Source organism: Heterodontus francisci, chromosome 15 (genome assembly GCF_036365525.1).
Source record: "Heterodontus francisci isolate sHetFra1 chromosome 15, sHetFra1.hap1, whole genome shotgun sequence".
Lineage (NCBI taxonomy): Eukaryota > Metazoa > Chordata > Chondrichthyes > Heterodontiformes > Heterodontidae > Heterodontus > Heterodontus francisci.
In genome coordinates this window covers 29,932,543-29,953,803 of record NC_090385.1, presented here as the reverse complement: position 1 = coordinate 29,953,803, position 21,261 = coordinate 29,932,543, and the positions used below count along the sequence as shown (strand labels likewise).

The 21,261-nt window shown below is 43.1% G+C and overlaps 1 protein-coding gene across 3 annotated transcripts in view; it reads left to right on the top strand.

Annotated features, from left to right (window-relative positions):
• The window catches only part of atp7a (ATPase copper transporting alpha), an 85,886-nt gene that overhangs the window by 55,073 nt on the left and 9,552 nt on the right, over positions 1-21,261 (top strand). For 2 of the 3 annotated variants that reach the window (XM_068047326.1, XM_068047324.1), the window contains exons 12-19: positions 122-249; positions 1,587-1,741; positions 2,895-3,029; positions 7,338-7,532; positions 11,644-11,826; positions 14,432-14,636; positions 16,489-16,668; positions 17,213-17,355. In XM_068047326.1, the coding sequence (XP_067903427.1) occupies positions 122-249; positions 1,587-1,741; positions 2,895-3,029; positions 7,338-7,532; positions 11,644-11,826; positions 14,432-14,636; positions 16,489-16,668; positions 17,213-17,355 (1,324 nt within the window). The remainder of the gene's footprint in view (positions 1-121; positions 250-1,586; positions 1,742-2,894; positions 3,030-7,337; positions 7,533-11,643; positions 11,827-14,431; positions 14,637-16,488; positions 16,669-17,212; positions 17,356-21,261) is intronic. The other variant, XM_068047325.1, reaches the window with a different exon arrangement.

The window sequence follows — 21,261 nt, the reverse complement described above, 5'->3', positions numbered from 1 at the left end:
AACATGTATAATGCACATTAAATTATCTTCCATTGTTGCACAAGAACAATTCATCCATTTACACTGGGCAAATTGTGATTGACTAATACCATATTTTCTTTTTCTCGCAATGGCTTCTTAGTGAACAGCAAATTGATGTGGAGTTAGTACAACGAGGGGATATTGTAAAGGTGGTCCCAGGTGGTAAATTCCCTGTAGATGGCAGAGTGATTGAAGGGCATTCGATGGCTGATGAATCTTTGATTACTGGTAAGAGAGAAAGAATAAGATTCCGTGTCAGTAAATCAAAAGGCAACATTGAAATCTCTGTTCAGGGAGTGCAGGGAAACACTAAAAACATTTTTTAATCCACTGTTTAAGTACTTGGCAAGTCCTGGCAATCCCCAAGCATTTTTTATAAATGACTTCATGGGTTATTTTCCATGCCGCAATAAGCATAAACAATGTGACATTATTTCCTCAGCGTTGCAGTTCCAGAGTCAGATTGGAAACCACTGCACAGCAATGTAAAAGGAGCATTATGACTGCCACCTTTAAAGTATTGACTGGAGTTCATACTCAACTTGCCTGACTCTGTATGACATCTGTTTACAAATAGTGGAGACATTTGAGCAAAAGTTTGTAGTATTTATGAACAGAATTATATTACATTGCACTATAAAGTTATGGAACCTGAATTCACATTCTTGATTTCCCCCAATTTTGCTCTGCTACATTGCATTCCCAATTATAGCTATGCTCTCCAGAAGGAGGCTAGTTCTGCTTCACAGGGGGGATAGGAGGGAAAGCCATCTTGAGCTGCTGTCTTGCACCTCTTCACAGTTGGCAGAGAGCTGGATGCTGGTAATCTGCCCTCCCTCTTTTTGGCTAGTGGTTGGCATGTCATGAATAACTCATTAAGGGAAAGTAGGAAAAGTAAATAATTCATGTTTGTATTCCTTTGTAAATGTAAACCACTTGTTACAAAGGTTTTATTTTTTGCACTCAGAACTTAGAATTCTGTGTGTTTTTTTTAAAAAACGGAGAAAAAGATTTTGCTCAGTGAAAGACATCTGCAAATAGTTGGAATTCCTGCAATGTTTTGAAAGGAAGTTCATAACAACTGTTGAACTTTATGGGTGCTTTGAAAAGAAATTGAATTTGTACAAGGACAGAAAAGCCAACAATTTCAAGGAAACCGCAGGGGTTTGACCTTTCTTCAGAGCAGCTTTTACGTGATGGGGGAGACACTGTGTCTGGACATGTGACCATCTCAGGAAGGTTCTTTTTTCACCTTGGACCCTTTAAAAAGTCTGTGAATTGGACAAAGGGTGGGCATTTGAAATCTTTGCTTTGACCTGCCTGAAGCAAGAGAGAAAAGATCCAGAAAAGTGTTATCTCTCTCTGTAAAGGAGACTTGCATCTCTTGAAAATGAATCCTGCATTTGAAAGCTGGCAGATTCCTGTTGCTTCCTGTCTCTAAAGAATTCCTGCATCCAGTGAGATTCCTGCTGCCTCCTGTGTTCTGAGAAATCTTGAAATCTGAAGGAGCTATTGGTAATAACATATATTACTTTAGTTTCATTTGTTTTGTGCATTGTTTGTAGGTGAAGCGATGCCAGTCACTAAAAAGGTGGGGAACAGTGTCATTGCAGGCTCCATTAATCAACACGGAGCTTTACTGATTGAAGCTTCTCATGTCGGATCCGAAACCACCCTCTCCCAGATTGTGAAACTTGTAGAAGAGGCTCAAACCTCTAAGGTACAGTCTTTGTGATAACTTTTCTGACCTTGGAAGAAGTTGCAGGTTTGTGTGTTAGGTTTCAGGTTTGTCCCTACATGCTGAGGGCCATGCCCCTCCTTATGGTAGTTATCTCGTTCAGAGGAGATGCTAGCAGAGTCCACTTGCCCTTCAGGAAGTGCAAGTTGTCAATGTCGCTCTTGCATCTCCCAGTAGCTAACTCAAGAACAAATACTCTGTGCTGCCTTGTAATAGTTTAGGAAATGGGTTTTTTTAGTTTTCCAAAAGAAAAGGGGAAAAATTCTTTGTTTTTCTGTGATCAGAGACTTGTGTACTAGCAGCTGAACTTCTAGCAGCATATTTTTCTGTTTGCCGCAATGGGAGCAGTTTCAGTAAGGTGGGACTTCTACCCATCATGTACCGCTGACTCCAGACAATTTCCTTGGGATTCAGCTCATTGGCATAACTTTGGTGGATGCTGGAGCTATGTACATTTCAGGTGGAGCTGGGAGAGGGATATTCCTATGGTGCCTTGCAATAGTGTAACATGATATTAGTCCCAGCTGAAGTTTGTTTTTTCTTTGTAGAAAGAAACAGAGTTAATGTTTCAGGTCTGTGACCCTTCAAGGGCTACAGACCTCAAACATTAACTCTCTTTCTTTCTACACACCTGCTGCCAGACCTGGTGAGTATTTCCAGCACTTTCTTTTCTCATTTCAGAGTTCCAGCATCTGCAGTATTTTGCTCTTTGTTTTTTCTTTATTGTATGTTGAATTTACAGGTTCAACTAATGAATTGGTTGCTCTGTAATTGGTTGGGGCAGGCAAGGTGGCTTTTTAAAATTTAAATCCTCCCTTACTCCTATCGCCAAAGCATCACCTGCTGCCAGGAATACATGAGCATCCTTTTTGTCAAGCGTTGGTAAGACACAAATATTGGAAAATAATCATGTTATGTAATACTGATATTTGCATCCATATTTGGACAGATTTATACATCTGATGTCACTTCCAGAAAATCTATGAATTTGGTGGCAGGAGCTGGCAGAATAGTCTCATCCCTGATTTCCCTCTTCCACCCACCCAGATTATACCAGTTTAGAGGATATTCACTTCTCTCAACGCTCTATTGAAATTTCATACCGAATCCACAATTTGTAATGTTTGTTTTTCAGGCCCCCATTCAACAGTTTGCAGATAAGCTGAGCGGATACTTTGTCCCGTTCATCGTTGGGGTTTCTGTTGCTGCTCTGATCGCCTGGATTATCATTGGATTTTTCAATTTTGACCTTGTGGAAGAATACTTCCCTGTAAGTATTGGCACTTAAGCAGAATGATATGTCCAGAAAGGTGACGAGCACAGGTTGCGGGGTTTGAAATCGGACCAGCAGTAAAGATTAGAACATTGGCGATTCATTTTTTTGATGAGATGTGAGCGTCACTGGCAAGCCCAGCATTTGTTGCCCACCCCTAGTTGCCCTTGAGAAGGTGGTGGTGAGCTGTCTTCTTGGACCGCTGGATTCTATCTGGTGTAGTACACCCACAGTGCTGTTAGGAAGGGAGTTCCAGGTTTTTGACCCAGCAACGGTGAAGAAACAGCGATGTAGTTCCAAGTCAGGATGGTGTGTGGATTAGAGGGGAATTTGCAGGTGGTGGTGTTCCCATGCGACTGCTACCTTAGCCCTTCTGGATGTTATGGGCCGTGGGCTTGGAGGTATTGTTGAATGAGGCATGGCAAGTTGCTGCAGTGCACCTTGTAGATGGTACACGCTGCTGCCACTTTGTGCAGGTGTTGGAGGAAGTGCATGTTTAAGGTGGTGGATGGAGTGTTGATGGAACTGCGCCCATCCAGGCAAGTGGAGAGTATTCCATCACACTCCTGACTTGTTCCTTGTCGGTGTTGGACAGACTTTGGGGAATCAGGAGGTGAGTTACTCGCTGAAGAATTCCGAGCCTCTAACCAGCTATTGTAGCCATAGCATTTATATGGCTGGTCCAGTTAAGTTTTTGTTAAGTGCTATCCACCAGGATGTTGATGGATGTTGATCATTTGGTGATGTGTTTTGGTTCTGAGCAGTTAGATAGTGTGAACATTTTTTTAGATGTACATCTACGGTTAGTCCTGATGATTTAGCTGATAATGGCAATGTGTAATGGAGACTGACTCATCAGGACGTCCCAGGTGATTAATTCTACGAATCATCATTAAAAGGGAGTTATTGAACACTGGTGAGGTGCTGCTAGATTGGTGCCATGTAGACTGATTCCATTCTCAAAGGCCCAGAGCATTACAGATTGGAGGTAAATTTGAAGGTTATCTGTTCAATAGGCCAATAAACAGCAGCCAACATGGATTCAAAAGGAGAAGATCTCGCCTGATCAACTTCCTTGAATTTTATTAAGAAGTGACATCGCAAATCAACTGTGGAAAGCCCTAAATCAGGAATCAGCAACCTTTTTTACCTGAAGAGTCTTTATAAAAAAAAAAAAATTGCCTAAAATAAAAACTATTAGAGCCACAAGATGAAAATTCAGCATTTCTAAACCAAATACATGGCAAATTGCCGTGTCTCTGGTAGAATGCATAATTTGCATACACGATAAAAAAATGTATTGAAGTTATGGATCAATAGGAAAAAAAACAATTAAAATAGACCTAACTCAGAATTTAGACTTTTGACTTTTCTTTCACTAGAATTTTGTCACTAAAGACTTCTTTAAAGAAACTTTAAGATGCGTAGAATTAAGTTTTTTTCGGGTATTGATTCTCGTAATTTAAAAAAAGCTTCTAATAGCACATTCAGAATAATTTATTATCTTTGCTGTTTTCTAAACAATAATGGTCGCAACCATACAACCTATTCCTCGAACCAAAGGCATTATCTATAACCATGCTGTAGCTATACCACTAAAACAGGATTATTTAAAGCACAATGGTGTTTCTTTTGTTCAAATCATTTGAAACCGGAAAGCACAGCATAATGATTAGCTTTTTATCCCCACAATAAAAACACAGCTCTTACTTTTCTTTACTAAATTTTTAGGCTTTTTCACGTCAATGTAATCCAACTGGAAAAGATTGGGAGCTGCAAGTTCAACAGCCTCAGGTTGCAGACCCCTGACCTAGATGGTTGTATGGCTTGACTTGCAAAAGCAATTGACACAGTACTGCACAAACCTGCTACAAAGGATCGAGGGTTCAAATCGAAGTTGGAGATTGCTATTAAATGGTCTTAGTGGTAGGAAGCAGTGGGTATTTAAGAGGCTTTATGTCAGAATGGGGGAGAAAATACTGAGTACGGTGCCCACGGGTTCTGTGTTGGAGCCTGTACTGTTTCTAATTTTCACAAGTACTCTGATTCAGAAGATTAATACAAACTAGTCAGTTTTGTAGATGATGCCAAACTAGGAGGGGCAGCTGAAGACCAAGCAAGAGCCACAAATTGGAGCTACATAGGAGAAAACATTGTATAGAAAAGATAGATCTGGAATACTGTTACAAACTGAACTGTGATAGTTTGACCAGGAGACCGATTTACACAAGGAAAAGGAAAATTCTCACATATCATAAGGTTCACCTTTACATAGAGAGGGATCAGTACAATGAATTAACTTTTGAACAGGATAGTAAAGGGAAAAAACATTGGAATCACGTAAGAAACAGATACATGCTGTGATGATGGGGCACTGCAGGATTCTTTGATTAGGAAGTAGCTTTCCTCATTTATATCTCTTTTTTTAATTTAGAGATACAGCACTGAAACAGGCCCTTCGGCCCACCGAGTCTGTGCCGACCATCAGCCACCCAGTTATACTAATCCTACACTAATTCCATATTCCTACCACATCCCCACCTGTCCCTATATTTCCCTACCACCTACCTATACTAGGGGCAATTGCTAATGGCCAATTTACCTATCAACCTGGAAGACTTTTGGCATGTGGGAGGAAACCGGAGCACCCGGAGGAAACCCACGCAGACACAGGGAGAACTTGCAAACTCCACACAGGCAGTACCCAGAATTGAACCCGGGTCGCTGGAGCTGTGAGGCTGCGGTGCTAACCACTGCGCCACTGTGCCGTCCTATCTTGTAAACCATTCTCAAAGTGAACGATTCCTACCTCATGATGGTCACTGGCTACTGTGCTGAGATCATTGTAGCTGCCTGCTGACCTGATCATTATACCATTCAGTCTTTTATATGCTGGGTAAATTTGAGATCACGGTGTGAAATCTAGTGGGGAGGTTCCAGTATGAGGTTGATGCAGAAGAACATTCCAGTGCACCAACATCCAGGGGCAGTAGCAAGTATTTCATTAGTAGTTAATTTAAACCTGGAAAATTAGACTGGGAACAGAAATGCACCAAACAGCTCTCTTTTTATTTAAAAAAAAATTACTAATCACCAAAATCGAGGCTTTTTTTTTTTACAAACAACCATGTTCCAAAATAACTATCATTTACCTTTGCAGCACTGTCCCTTTTTCTCAAATCAAAGCCCAAACAGTGCTTGTTGAGGTTATACCTGTCTGTTATGCCCTTTCTCTTATTTGACCGCAACCGGGTTTATTACTTTTTAAACAGTGGCTTACCACCACAGTGAGTGTTTTGACCGTTTACCTTTAATGTGATCATAAGAACCTAAGAAATAGGAGCAGGAGTAGGCCATTCGGCCCCTCAAACCTGCCCTGCCATTCAATAAGATCATGGCTGATCTGCCCCAGACTTAACTCTTCTTTCGTGCCAGCTCCCCATAGCCCTCAACTCCCAATATTTCAAAAATCTGTCTACCTCCTCTTTAAATACTTTCAGTGATCTAGCCTCCACAACTCTCTGGGGTGGAGAATTCCAGACATTCACTACCCTCTGAGAGAAGAAGTTCCTTCACATCTCCGTTTTAAGAGTGTCCCCTTATTCTGTAACTATGTCCCCTAGTTCGAGATTCCCCCACTTTCGTGAAAGAACCACTCAGACAGGTTTTCTTGAGTTTAAACAAGAAAGAGGTGAGTTTATTATACTTAACAATCAAACCCAATTTAAAAATAATAAAATACGCTACACATTCACAAACACATTTACACAAGAATTTCACACGCATAAATAGATTACAGAGTGGAAAGTAGGTTTTATGGTTGGGTTAAAGTCCAGAATAAATGAAACTTAAATACATAGCCTGGGAAGATGGTCACATGGTTCTCTCAAGCTTCTTTGTTTTTAATGAGGTCCAAGAGTCTAAAAGCCCAAAGCCCCCCTCAAGTGGTATTGTCAGTGTTTAACCCCCTGGATGGATGTGTCCATTCATGAATGCCTCAAGCTGGCTTTGAATGTCTCACTAATGAGGGTGATCTGGATAACCTACTCAGTTAGCCAAAACATTGTCCTGGCTGGGCTTCTTGTTAGACTTGTGTCTCCAATTCGATCTTCTGGAATGTGAGGTATTTCAGGTGCAAATTGCGGTGGCCATCTTGGCTGCCAGTTTGTAAAAAAGTTTAACTGTAGTGTTTTCTCCATTAAAAGTGTAATGTAAGTTTCCAACCAATTAGTTATTTTTTCTCATTTGGCATATAGTGTTTTCTTGACACTGTCACTGATACTGATTTACCTGTTTTATGCTTAGGGTTACAACAAAAGCTTGTCACAACCTGAGGTGATTGTGCGCTTTGCATTCCAAGCATCTATCACTGTACTTTGCATTGCGTGCCCCTGCGCATTGGGATTGGCAACGCCTACCGCAGTAATGGTGGGTACTGGAGTAGGTGCACAGAATGGCATTCTAATTAAAGGAGGGGAACCATTGGAGATGGCACATAAGGTAGGTGCAATACATAGCTATAAAGCCCTTGTAAGTCAGGACAAATGCTAGATAATTGTTTTGTATATAAGCTAATATCAGTTGTTAAATCATGAGACTTTCCTGCTGGAAACTGTTGTCCATTGCTGTTTACTGTGACGCCTGATCTAGCACTGTTTTTTCCAGAAATAGAGTACAAGTCTCCAATAAATTTTAGCTCTGCATATTATAAACAACAACTGATAGACAGGAACCTAGAAAGAGCAGCGGGGAAAGGAACTGTTTTAAAAGAGGACGTTTTAAAATAATTATCAATCAATTGGATCAGTGCAAATACTTTTCCTCCGTAATTCCATGAAGTCAGAAGAGAAAATATCACAACACTGATGCAATGCATCCCTGATGTGCTACATAAATATAGGTTTTTGTTCTCTTTGGCCTCCTTGTCTCGAGAGACAATGGGTAAGCGCCTGAAGGTGGTCAGTGGTTTGTGGAGCAGCGTCTGGAGTGGCTGTAAAGGCCAATTCTAGAGTAACAGACTCTTCCACAGGTGCTGCAGAAAAATTTGTTTGTCGGGGCTGTTACACAGTTGGCTCTCTCCTTGCGCATCTGTCTTTTTTCCTGCCAACTGCTAAGTCTCTTCGACTCGCCACGCTTTAGCCCCGCCTTTATGGCTGCCTGCCAGCTCTGGCGAACGCTGGCAACTGACTCCCACAACTTGTGATCAATGTCACAGGACTTCATGTTGCGTTTGCAGACGTCTTTAAAGCGGAGACATGGTGGGTCTGATACCAGTGGCGAGCTCGCTGTACAATGTGTCTTTGGGGATCCTGCCATCTTCCATGCGGCTCACATGGCCAAGCCATCTCAAGCGCCGCTGACTCAGTAGTGTCTATAAGCTGGGGATGTTGGCCGCCTGGAGGACTTCTGTGTTGGAGATACGGTCCTGCCACCTGATGCCAAGTATTCTCCGGAGGCAGCGAAGATGGAATGAATTGAGACGTCGCTCTTGGCTGACATACGTTGTCCAGGCCTCGCTGCCATAGAGCAAGGTACTGAGGACACAGGCTTGATACACTCAGACTTTTGTGTTCCGTGTCAGTGCGCCATTTTCCCACCCTCTCTTGGCCAGTCTGGACATAGCAGTAGAAGCCTTTCCCATGCGCTTGTTGATTTCTGTATCTAGAGACAGGTTACTGGTGATAGTTGAGCCTAGGTAGGTGAACTCTTGAACCACTTCCAGAGCGTGGTCGCCAATATTGATAGATGGAGCATTTCTGACGTCCTGCCCCATGATGTTCGTTTTCTTGAGGCTGATTGTTAGGCCAAATTCATTGCAGGCAGCCGCAAACCTGTCGATGAGACTTTGCAGACACTTTTCAGTGTGAGATGTTAAAGCAGCATCGTCAGCAAAGAGGAGTTCCCTGATGAGGACTTTCCGTACTTTGGACTTCGCTCTTAGACGGGCAAGGTTGAACAACCTGACCCCTGATCTTGTATGGAGGAAAATTCCTTCTTCAAGGACTTGAACGCATGTGAAAGCAGCAGGGAGAAGAAAATCCCAAAAAGTGTGGGTGCGAGAACACAGCCCTGTTTCACACCACTCAGGATAGGAAAGGGGTCTGATGAGGAGCCACCATGTTGAATTGTGCCTTTCATATTGTCATGGAATGAGGTGATGATACTTAGTAGCTTTGGTGGAAATCCGATCTTTTCTAGTAGTCTGAAGAGACCACATCTGCTGACGAGGTCAAAGGCTTTGGTGAGATCAATGAAAGCAATGTAGAGGGGCATCTGTTGTTCGCGGCATTTCTCCTGTATCTGACAAAGGGAGAACAGCATGTCGACGGTCGATCTCTCTGCACGAAAGCCACACTGTGCCTCAGGGTAGACGCGCTCGGCCAGCTTCTGGAGCCTGTTTAGAGCGACTCGAGCAAAGACTTTCCCCACTATGCTGAGCAGGGAGATTCCACGGTAGTTGTTGCAGTCACCGCGGTCACCTTTGTTTTTATAGAGGGTGATGATATTGGCATCGCGCATGTCCTGAGGTACTGCTCCCTCGTCCCAGCACAGGCAGAGCAGTTCATGTAGTGCTGAAAGTATAGCAGGCTTGGCACTCTTGATTATTTCAGGGGTAATGCTGTCCTTCCCAGGGGCTTTTCCGCTGGCTAGAGAATCAATGGCATCACTGAGTTCCAATTTGGTTGGCTGTATGTCCAGCTCATCCATGACTAGTCGAGGCTGGGCTGCATTGAGGGCAGTCTCAGTGACAACATTCTCCCTGGAGTACAGTTCTAGGTAGTGCTCAACCCAGCGGTCCATTTGTTTGCGTTGGTCAGTGATTATGTCCCCTGATTTAGATTTGAGGGGGGCGATCTTCTTGATGGTTGGCCCAAGGGCTCTCTTAATGCCATCATACATTCCTCTGATGTTTCCGGTGTCTGAGGCCAGCTGAATATGACTGCATAGGTATTGCCAGTCGTTTGCGCAGCGCCTGGCTGTTCTTTGTGCAGTGCTTCTGGCTGCTTTAAGAGCTACGGATGTTAACTCGCTGGGGGCTTTCTTGTAGTTCTTGTAGTGTTACATACCTTTTAACATCATAAAATGTCCCATGGCGCTTCACAGGAGCATTAGAAAGCACAATTTGACACCGCCACATGGGTGGTATTAAGGTCGATGGACAAAAGCTTGGTCAAAGGTGGTTTTTAGAAATGGAGATAGAGAGGCAGAGAGGTTTAGGGATCTAATTTCAGTGCTAGGGCCCAGGCAGCTGAAGACACAGCCAGCAATGGTGGAGAAATTAAAATTGGGATGCTCAAGAGACCATAATTAGATGGGCGCAGACATTTTGGGGGGGGGTCTGGGGCTGGAGAAGATTGTCGAGCTAGGGAGGACGTGGAGCAATGTACAAACCAGGATGAACATTTTTAAATCATGTCATTGGCTGGGAGCCAATGTAAGTCAGCAAGCACAGGGGTGATGGCTGAATGGTACTTTGCACAAGTTTAGGACACAGGCTGCAGAGTTTTGGATGACCAAGTTTATGGACAGAAGCTGTTTCTTGGTGAACTGAATAAGATTGCCTATGTCAAGGAGCTGTTTGCTACGGTAAAATATAACCAAGATGTTCCTGTTTCAGTTTGAATTATTGAGTTCCATTGTAGTGGTTTTGGAATGTTTTAATGCTGCTATTTCAAGCACCCCACAAAGTTTGAGCATAATAGTGAAACTGGTTTCTGTTCAGTACTATTATCGCTAAGGGAAAATTGAAAAAAGTTTATAGTTTTCTGTAATTCAACATGCTTCAGCCTACAAATCACGTTACCTTCAGTCTATCTAGCCCATCCCCAATAGACTTTCTAGAGATTGACTCCATTTTAACCACAATTATAGAACATAGAACATAGAACATACAGCACAGAACAGGCCCTTCGGCCCACAATGTTGTGCCGATCCTTTGTCCTCTGTCAAGGACAATTTAATCTATACCCCATCATTCTCCTTTATCCATATACCTATCCAAAAGCCTTTTGAAAGTCCCTAAAGTTTCTGACTCAACAACTTCCCCGGGCAAGGCATTCCATGCCTCGACCACTCTCTGGGTAAAGAACCTTCCCCTGACATCCCCCTTATATCTCCCACCCTTCACCTTAAATTTATGACCCCTTGTAACGCTTTGCTCCACCCGGGGAAAAAGTTTCTGACTGTCTACCCTATCTATTCCCCTGATCATCTTATAAACCTCTATCATGTCACCCCTCATCCTTCTCCTTTCTAATGAGAAGAGGCCTAGAATGTTCAGCCTTTGTTCAGCCTGATGTGTGGCCTGGGAGAAAAATGGGAAGGTAGCATAGAGTTTACTTTTTCTTTCTGTTTGCAATTACCCGACAAAAAAAGCTTAATTTAATTGACTTCTTCATGCCAGTCCTCTGCTTTGATATTCGTCTCCGGTAGCGAATTTACTTTGTGTGCTAGGTTCGGTTTTCTGGTTAATATAGCTCTGAAAACTCCTCTTGCAAAATCAAAACCAGCTTCGTAGACTGAGTATTCTGAAGTTTAAGACAGTTAAGTGGATTGATCTGTACTGTACTGAATTGATGTTTCAGTAGAATAATATTCCTATCATCTTCAGATTAATACAGTAGTTTTTGATAAAACTGGAACAATCACTCATGGAACACCCAGAGTAATGAACCTGAAGATGCTGTCAGAGAGTAGTTACATATCTCAGATGAAGCTGTTGGCCATTGTTGGCACCGCAGAAACGAACAGTGAACATCCATTGGGTGTGGCAGTAACCAAGTACTGTAAACAGGTATGATCCGCTTCCTTTTTCTGTTATTGTCGTTTCATGATGAGTAAATTTGCGATCAAATTGTTTTTTTTGTCAGAAATCAATTGGAAAAACTAGTGTCGTGTAGTTACTGTAGTTTGGGGCTGGGAGAATTCTTCGAGTATAAAATATATCTTAGAAGCTAGCAATACAGAAGGGGGAATGGTCTGGGGTGGGGTGGGGAAGGGTGCAAAATCATAAACTAAAGCCAAAAGAAAATTTAAGGGTAGTACTTTGGTTCAAAGGTTTTCCCCTGTTTATTCAAAGGGGAATAAAATAATGGGATGAAGTATGGTTGGTGCACATCCCAGAGCAATTTAAATCTCTTCAGACCAGCTGCCCAAAAACTGGGAAAAGTCCTCCTCTGCTGGGAAATTCTATGCTCGGCACAGTTCAGATCAGGAGGTGAGCAGAGTAGCCATGAAACATGTATTTTCATGTTCCTTGTCACTGGGCCCCCCTTTATATCGCACAATCGTTTTTCTTAACTGGTGATGCAAAAATCCACCAGAGCTCTGGAGTCTAGCTGTCTGTCATGATGGCTTTCTAAAGGAGGTAGCTGCTACCTCTTCTAGCATTACTTTCAGCCTTTGGCCAGGTTAACCATCAGAAAAGGCTGACGATGCGAGAGCATCTCTGCTAGATAGTGATAACTGGGTGCGCACTGTACATGGAGGATACACCATAGTTTGTAATAAGCAGTGAAATAAAAACCCATTATCGCTCCAGTTCACAGAATAAAATCCATTCTGTTCCTTTTGGAAAAAGCTTGTGTCTCGTTGCAAAAAAAGCCAAAAGTAAAATATACTGAGGAGAAAAACTGGATAGAGGGTGCACCAAGGATGTATTGCATCTTTTTGTAAAAATGGCACCAATAAATTGCTCAAGTTTCATTGTTAAAGTATGCCATGTTAGCTATTCAGTGGATTACAACGTGTAACTCATACGTCCTTTGTATATTTATGCAGGATTTTTAATTGAAGATGTTACATTATCAAGTGACTAGCGCATAATGACTCTATAGGGTGAGAAGGTTATCTCCCTCCATATTACTTTTCTGTGGGGGAGGTGTCAGATGAGCCCATGTTCTAACGCACCATGAGATGGCAGCTTACAATTAATTTTTCCCATTATTTTCTTGTGCAATTGTTGACATTTTTTTTGTGGGCAGCGCTGGTTCCAGATGTCCAGATGTGTATGACTTGAAAGAAATTACTGGCCCCCTTTGCAGTAGTAGATATTAGGGCTCCCTCTGGTGGACTTTAAATTTGAGTATTGGCAGTTCTCCAATAGAATTGCTCTCAAGAAGTTGGAGGATACATTTTTTTTTGACCACTTTAATGTATTGTTTTGCTAAGGCGGAACTAAGTTCATTTCAGACCACAAGGTCCAGTTGCTGTAAAAAGATTCTGAAGACAGTTAGTCTCAATCCCCTTGGAAATACCCTCTGAATTATCCATTTTTCTCTGTCATTTGACAGCTGATTGCAAGTCTCTGGTTTTCCTGTTCAAAAGCCAGAGGAATCAGCAGGTTATAAATGGTGTTCTGCCTTAAGATTGCTTTGCTTTTATTGTCTGCAATGTTGTAGATGATGTCAATGTTTTCATATGGATGAATATTTTTATGTTTGAGAAATTTCATTCTCTTTTCCACCCTCCCTGAAATAGAGAGAACTTTATGCCAGTAGAATTTGGAAACTTTGAATTTGACTCTCAATCATTGGCAGGTGCCATATTTCTCTCATGCCCTCTCTGCCACCTCCATGGGTTTTCTAAAGCCAAGTGATCTTATTACATATGCAAGACCTATGCATGTGCCACAACAGTAAGATTACTGAAAACAGGATCTGAAAGAAATAGTGGAATGTAGTGAGAAAAAAAAACCAAAGTTCACACTATTTTCCACTTGAACGTTGTACAGGACAGATATGGTGCTGAAATGTTTAATCTAGTAACTAGTACTTTATCAGTGCCAGAGTGAAGATGAGGACTGGGATCATTGTAACAAGCATGAAAAAGTGAATTCTGACAGTATAGAACTATCACAGATATGTCAGCCCAGACTCTGACCAAACAGATCGTTGCATTTGGCACAAAGATACTGCCAGTTTGAAAAAACACTTTGTGACTGTGTAATTGTAGTCAGTATCAGCCTATGGCCACAGTGTAGCTTGATGCATCCTGCTATTTTGTGGCATTACCCCATTTTTTCGGGGCATAATTGGAAATATCAAAACTGTCATTTATTGGTAGGAATTACGCATAAGATACTGAAGTGATGTTTTGTACCTATATACAACAATTGCTCAAGTCTTGTACAGAACTGGATCTGAAAGCAGGCAATCGTGGAAGGGTGTCATGGTTACCTGGGACAGTTATGCAAACCTCTTTAATAGTTGTACACAGTGCAGCAGTTTCCAAACTTTGGATGGCTGATTACCTGTCCTGTGGGTTTCTTCATGTTGCACACACTTATGACCTACAGAAGGAAGAAAGGAAAATATATAAAAGGATAACAAGAAGCAAAGTGATGGGGACAGTTACTGACAAAGTTTTTTTTTAAAAAAACTTTATTTTTCCCAATTCAGGAACTAGGTTCAGATGTGCTTGGCTCATGTTCAGATTTTCAAGCCGTTGCTGGCTGTGGCATCATGTGCAAAGTCTCCAATATTGAATCACTGCTAAACAAAAAGAATCCTGAGGTCGAGCAGAACATGGTGCTGATACAGATCAATGAGAAAGGCTGCGGCGATGGTTCATTGCATCCATTAATCAATGAGGCCCAGTCTGAAAGTAAGTGGCTTTTTCTGCCTATTATATTGCAATAAAGCATGACAGGTGGTGAGATGTCGACTATCTGCCCCCAGAGCGTGACTTCCTGTTGATTTGCACATTATTGTGGTAAATGTCAGGCAGAAGTCTAGCAGTTCCTCTTTGTGAAAGACAGTAAATGGGTACTTGCTAGCAGCTAGCTGGAAACTGCTTAAACTTAGTCATAGTCAAGATTGGAGTCGTAGATCAAAAGCTTTGATGTTTTGTGGTGCATAATGTCATCTCTGAACCATTTGTGACTAGTCCTTGCACTTTGATATTTGTTACTATTTACCTAAATGTTACAACCAAGGCGGGAGGAGTGCACTGTCTTTTCTAGTTCCACTTCTCCACAGGTCACAGCATATATTTAAATGTTGACCTGGTTACAGATATAGCCAATCGTATTTTATTCTGGGATAACAAAATAACCAACCGGGTTTCTTTAATAGGGCGGCACAGTGGCGCAGTGGTTAGCACCGCAGCCTCTCAGCTCCAGGGACCCGGGTTCGATTCTGGGTACTGCCTGTGTGCAGTTTGCAAGTTCTCCCTGTGTCTGCGTGGGTTTTCTCCGGGTGCTCCGGTTTCCTCCCACAAGCCAAAAGACTTGCAGGTTGGTAGGTAAATTGACCATTATAAATTAGTGTAGGATTAGTATAAATGGGTGGTTGATGGTCGGCACAGACTCGTTGGGCCGAAGGGCCTGTTTCAGTGCTGTATCTCTAATCTAATCTAATAAACAACAAAACTATCAGTTTATATGAAGCAAAGCATTAACACAGATTGAAGTATGAAAGTTCCCAGTTTAACTTCCCCAATTACACACACAGACTGGACAAAATATAGAAATTCTGTCTGTAGAGGTCTGTTGCAAACAAAAAAGACTACTTTGGCCAAATACTTGCTAATTCTTGATGGGGAAAAAAAGAGAAGATATGAAAGGATGTCAAGTTGTCCTTTTTTTGATCTGGCTTCCGGGTAATTGGATACAGGTCATTAGGATTGTTTCAGAAGCAGTCCGTTCTGGACAAGTCGAGAATTATTTTAGTAGGCTTTCTAGGAGAAATGTGGCATCAGGGATTTCCGCCAGCACACGCTTGAATCACAGGATTTTTTTCCAGCTTCTCGGGAGCTATGCAGCACCAGGGATTTCAGTTCTCCCACACTGGATCTTTGCAGGATTTCTTCAAAGCGGTAGAGAAAAAGGTGAGCTGCGTGGTTCCTTTTTCCTCAGCTGGAAAAACACCAACTGTCTTCAAACAGTTCACATCCAACTAAACTGAAAACCATGTCCAAACTCCAAACAAGAGAGTCAACCTCCTGACCTCCAGAAACCTTGACGTGTGGCTTCTCTCTAGCCGTTTTTCCCCAGGTCACCAAGGGTTCTGTTGTTTACTGAGCCCAAAGCACACGACTTCCGGCACAGGCAGTTTTCAAACAACATCTCGAGTGTCTTTTCAGTGAGTTTGTTTAAAAAAAAAAGCATCCATGGAATCTTTTCAGTTTTAACACAAATCCTCAAAAAAAAAAAAAAATGTTTTTAATGAAAGCACTTTTGTAACACTAGTTATAATGAACATGTTTTTATTTTATCTCAAACATTGAATTTCTTGACATACTGAGGGTTACACTGTACAGAATGGGTGCCTGTCCTATTTCTGTTCCTGGGAAAAAAATATTACCAGTGTATTTTGATTCATTGCCTCACTATTTCATCAGTTTTCTATTATTGAATTCATTGAAGTAATGAATTCACATTTTCTGGAAACATTGCTGTGCAGCAGTGACAGCGAGAATAAATTGGTACTCTGTTCATTACTTATATTTTTTGCAGATCAGTTTAGTGTTTCAATGTGCTCTGACACAGGTTCAGGGAAATCACAGATCTTTTCGATACTGATTGGAAATCGTGAATGGATGAAGAGGAATGGTCTACATGTCAGTAAAGATGTGGACAGTTGCATGATAGAACATGAAAGCCAGGGACATACAGCGATACTCGTCGCTGTGGATGGTAAGAACATGAGCAATTTCCCACTTCAATCAGAAGTAGTCAACCCTGGTATGGAAACAGGAAAGTGCATCTGTGTGGAAGTCTACTGTCGAAAGGGTTGTGTTTGACTGTGATACTCTAGCTGTTCAAATCGCGTGATTTTGCTTTTTAGACTCGCACAGGAATTATCACCACTTGGCCAACATAATAGAGGTCTGCTCTTGCCTGTTGACCTATGTCCCTTGCAAGTCTTGGGTAAATTTTCAGCATGCCGCCCTGGCATTAAACTGGCATTGCTGATCAGCATTTGAAATCAATGTAATTGACAGCTGAGGGGTTTCTATAAATGGACGGCCAATCAGCAATGCCAGACAGGTACAAAAAACTATATCAGAAGTCAAGCACAGTCACGTTTATTATTGTAACATCAAGCTTTAAAACAGTTCTGTGTCACCCCCACCCTCCACGCCTGACCCCACCTCCCCCCACACAAGCCACCAAGCAACCCGGAAGCCTGCCACAGTATTTATTTCACTATTCTGTTTGCTTTTTAAAAAAAAAACAGGGGTACTGTGTGGAATGATAGCAATTGCAGATACTGTGAAGCCAGAAGCAAATCTGGCTGTCTACACACTGAACAGTATGGGGCTGGAAGTGGTTCTTATGACTGGAGACAACAGTAAAACAGCCAGGGCCATTGCTGCTCAGGTGAGTTGAAGTCAGATTTTTTTCTTCTTTGCATTTTTTTCCTCAAGTGGTGCTGTTCATTGTTGCCCAAGTGACCATTCAGGTGCCAGCTTTAAGAATGGACGTGAGCCAGTTAGTCAACCATGAGAAGACCATTGATCAGCCCATTCTGTCCTTATCTGTCATGCCCAAATTAACACACTAACCCATAGATTTTGAGAATGTAATGTCTGACTACTTTTTGCCATATCTAATAGCCTTTTATTTTTATTTGTTTCATGGGATGTGGGCATTACTAGCAAGGCCAGCATTTGTTACCCATCCCTAATTGCCAATGAGAAGGTGGTGGTGATCTGGTTTCTTGAACATAGGAAATAGGAGACGGAGTAGGCCATTTGGCACCTCGAGCCTGCTCCGCTATTCAACCAGATCATGGCTGATCTTCCATCTCAGTGCCATTTTTCCGCACTATCCCCATATTCCTTGATATATTTAATGTCTAGAAATCTATCGGTATCTGTCTTGAATATGCCCAATGACTGAGCCTCCACAGCCCTATGGGGTAGAGAATTCCAAAAATTCACCAGCCTCTGAGTGAAGAAATTCCTCCTTATTTCTGTCCTAAATGACCTACCTTTTATTCTGAGACTGTGTCCCCTGGCTCTAGACTCCCCCAGCTAAGGGAAACATTCTTCCTGCATCTACCCTTTCGAGCCCTGTAAGAATTTTGTATGCTTCAATGAGATCACCTCTCATTCATCTACACTGTAGAGAATATAGGCCCAGACTCCTCAATTTCTCCTCATAGGGCAATCCCGCCATCCCAGGGATCAGTCTGGTGAGCCTTTGTTGCACTCCCTCTATGGCAAGTATCCTTCCTCAGGTACGACGCCCAAAACTGTACGCAGTATTCCAGGTGCTGTCTCACCAAGGCTCTATACAATTGCAGCGAGACTTCTTTACTCCTGTACTTAAGTCCTGTAGCAATAAAGGCCAACATACCATTTTCCTTCCTAATTGCTTGCTGCATCAGCACGTTAGCTTTCAATGACTTATGAGCAAGGACACCCAGGTCCCTTTGAACATTAACACTTCCTAATCTCTCACTGTTAAAGAAATACTCTGCAGTCCATCTAGTATAGGTACACCCACTGTGCTGTTAGGGAGGGAGTTCCAGGATTTTGATCCAGCGACAGTGAAGGACCGTCTATACATTTCCAAGTCAAGATGGTGTATGGCTTGGAGGGGAATTGGCAGGGTGTTGCGTGGTGTTCCCACGCTGCCCTTGTCCTTCCAGGTGGTAGAGCTTTGGAAGGTGCTGTCGAAGGAGGCCTGATGAGTTGCTGCAGTGCATCTTGTTCATGGTACACACTGCTGTCACTATGTGCTGGTGATGGAGGAAGCGAATATTTAAGGTCGTGATGGGTTGCCGATCAAGCGGGTTGCTTTGTCCTGGATTGTGTTGAGCTTCCTGAGTGTTGTTGGAGCTGAACTCATCCAGGCAAGTGGAGAGTATTCCATCACACTCTTGACTTGTGCCTTGTAGATGGTGGACAGGCTTTGGGGAGTCAGGAGGTGGGTTACTCATCGCAGAATTTCCAGCCTCAACTGCTCTTGTAGCCACAGTATTTATATGGCTGCTCCAGTTCAGTTTCTGGTCAATGGTAACCCCCCACCCCCAGAATGTTGATAGTGGGGAGTTCAGCGCTGGTAATGCTTTTGAAAGTTAAAGGGAGATGGTTAGATTCTCTCTTGCTGGAGATGGTCATTGACTGGCACTTGAGTGGTGTGAATGTTGCTTGCCACTTATCAGCCCAAGGCTGAATGTTGTCCAGGTCTTGCAGCATATGGACATAGATTGCTTCAGTATCTGAGGAGTACAGTCATCAACAAACATCCCCACCTCTGACCTTATGATGGAGTGAAGGTCATTGATGAAGCAGCTGAAGTTGGTGGCGCCTAGGACACTACCCTGAGGAACTCCTGCAGCAATTGCCTGCAGCTGAGATGGTTGGCCACCAACAACCACAACCATCCTTGTTTGTGCTAGGTATAACTCCAACCAGTGGAAAGTTTTCCCCTGATTCCCATTGACTTCAATTTGGCCAGGATTCCTTGATGCCACACTCCGTCGAATGCTTCCTTGATATCAAGAGCAATCACACTCACCTCACTTCTTAAGTTCAGCTCTTTTGTCCATATTTGGACCAGGCTGTAATGAGGTTAGGAGCCGAGTGGCCCTGGTGGAACCCAAACTGAACATAATGAGCAGGTTATTGCTGAGCAAGTGCTGCTTGATAGCACTGTTGACGATGCCTTCCATCAATTTGCTGATGATCAAGAGTAGATTGATGGGGTGGTAAATGGCCACTTTGGATTTGTCCTGCTTTTGTAGACAGGACATACCTGGGCAATTTTCCACATTGTCGGGTAGTTGTAGCTGTACTGGAAAAGCCTGGCTAGGGGCACGGCTAGTTCTGCAGCACAAGTCTTCAGTACTACAGTTGGAGTGCTGTTAAGACCCATAGCCTTTGCAGTATCCAGTGCCTTCAGCTATTTCTTGATATCACATGGGGTGAATTGAATTGGCTGAAGACTGGCATCTGTGGCGCTGGGGACCTCGGGAGGAGGTCGAGATGGATTATCCACTGGGCACTTCTGGCTGAAGATGGCCGCAAATACTTCAGCCTTTTCTTTAGCACTGATGTGCTGGGCTCCTCCATCATTGAGGATGAGGATATTTGTGGAGCCTCCTCCTCTGGTTAGTTGTTTTATTTTCCACTGCCATTCATGATTGGATATGACAGGACAGCAGAGCTTTGATCTGATCTGTTGGTTGTTGTAGAGCTTAGCTCTATGTATTGCATGCTGCTTCTGCTGTTTGGCATGCTATACAAACATCATCAACTGCTCAGCCAGTTGAGGATGGGCATGGATTTTGCGTGGGAAATCTGGTCATAGCCCATAGGGAAGGGAATTCAGTGATAAGTCATCTTCAGTCATCTTTCTTTTTCTTTCTTTTGGGCCTCCTTATCTCGAGAGACAATGGATACGCGCCTGGAGGTGGTCAGTGGTTTGTGAAGCAGCGCCTGGAGTGGCTATAAAGGCCAATTCTGGAGTGACAGGCTCTTCCACAGGTGCTGCAGAGAAATTTGTTTGTTGGGGCTGGTGCACAGTTGGCTCTCCCCTTGCGCCTCTGTCTTTTTTCCTGCCAACTACTAAGTCTCTTCGACTCGCCACAATTTAGCCCTGTCTTTATGGCTGCCCGCCAGCTCTGGCGAATGCTGGCAACTGACTCCCACGACTTGTGATCAATGTCACACGATTTCATGTCGCGTTTGCAGACGTCTTTATAACAGAGACATGGACGGCCGGTGGGTCTGATACCAGTGGCGAGCTCGCTGTACAATGTGTCTTTGGGGATCCTGCCATCTTCCATGCGGCTCACATGGCCAAGCCATCTCAAGCGCCGCTGACTCAGTAGTGTGTATAAGCTGGGGATGTTGGCCGCTTCAAGGACTTCTGTGTTGGAGATATAGTCCTGCCACCTGATGCCAAGTATTCTCCGAAGGCAGCGAAGATGGAATGAATTGAGACGTCGCTCTTGGCTGGCATACGTTGTCCAGGCCTCGCTGCCGTAGAGCAAGGTACTGAGGACACAGGCCTGATACACTCGGACTTTTGTGTTCCGTGTCAGTGCGCCATTTTCCCACACTCTCTTGGCCAGTCTGAACATAGCAGTGGAAGCCTTACCCATGCGCTTGTTGATTTCTGCATCTAGAGACAGGTTACTGGTGATAGTTGAGCCTAGGTAGGTGAACTCTTGAACCACTTCCAGAGCGTGGTCGCCAATATTGATGGAGCATTTCTGACATCCTGCCCCATGATGTTCGTTTTCTTGAGGCTGATGGTTAGGCCAAATTCATT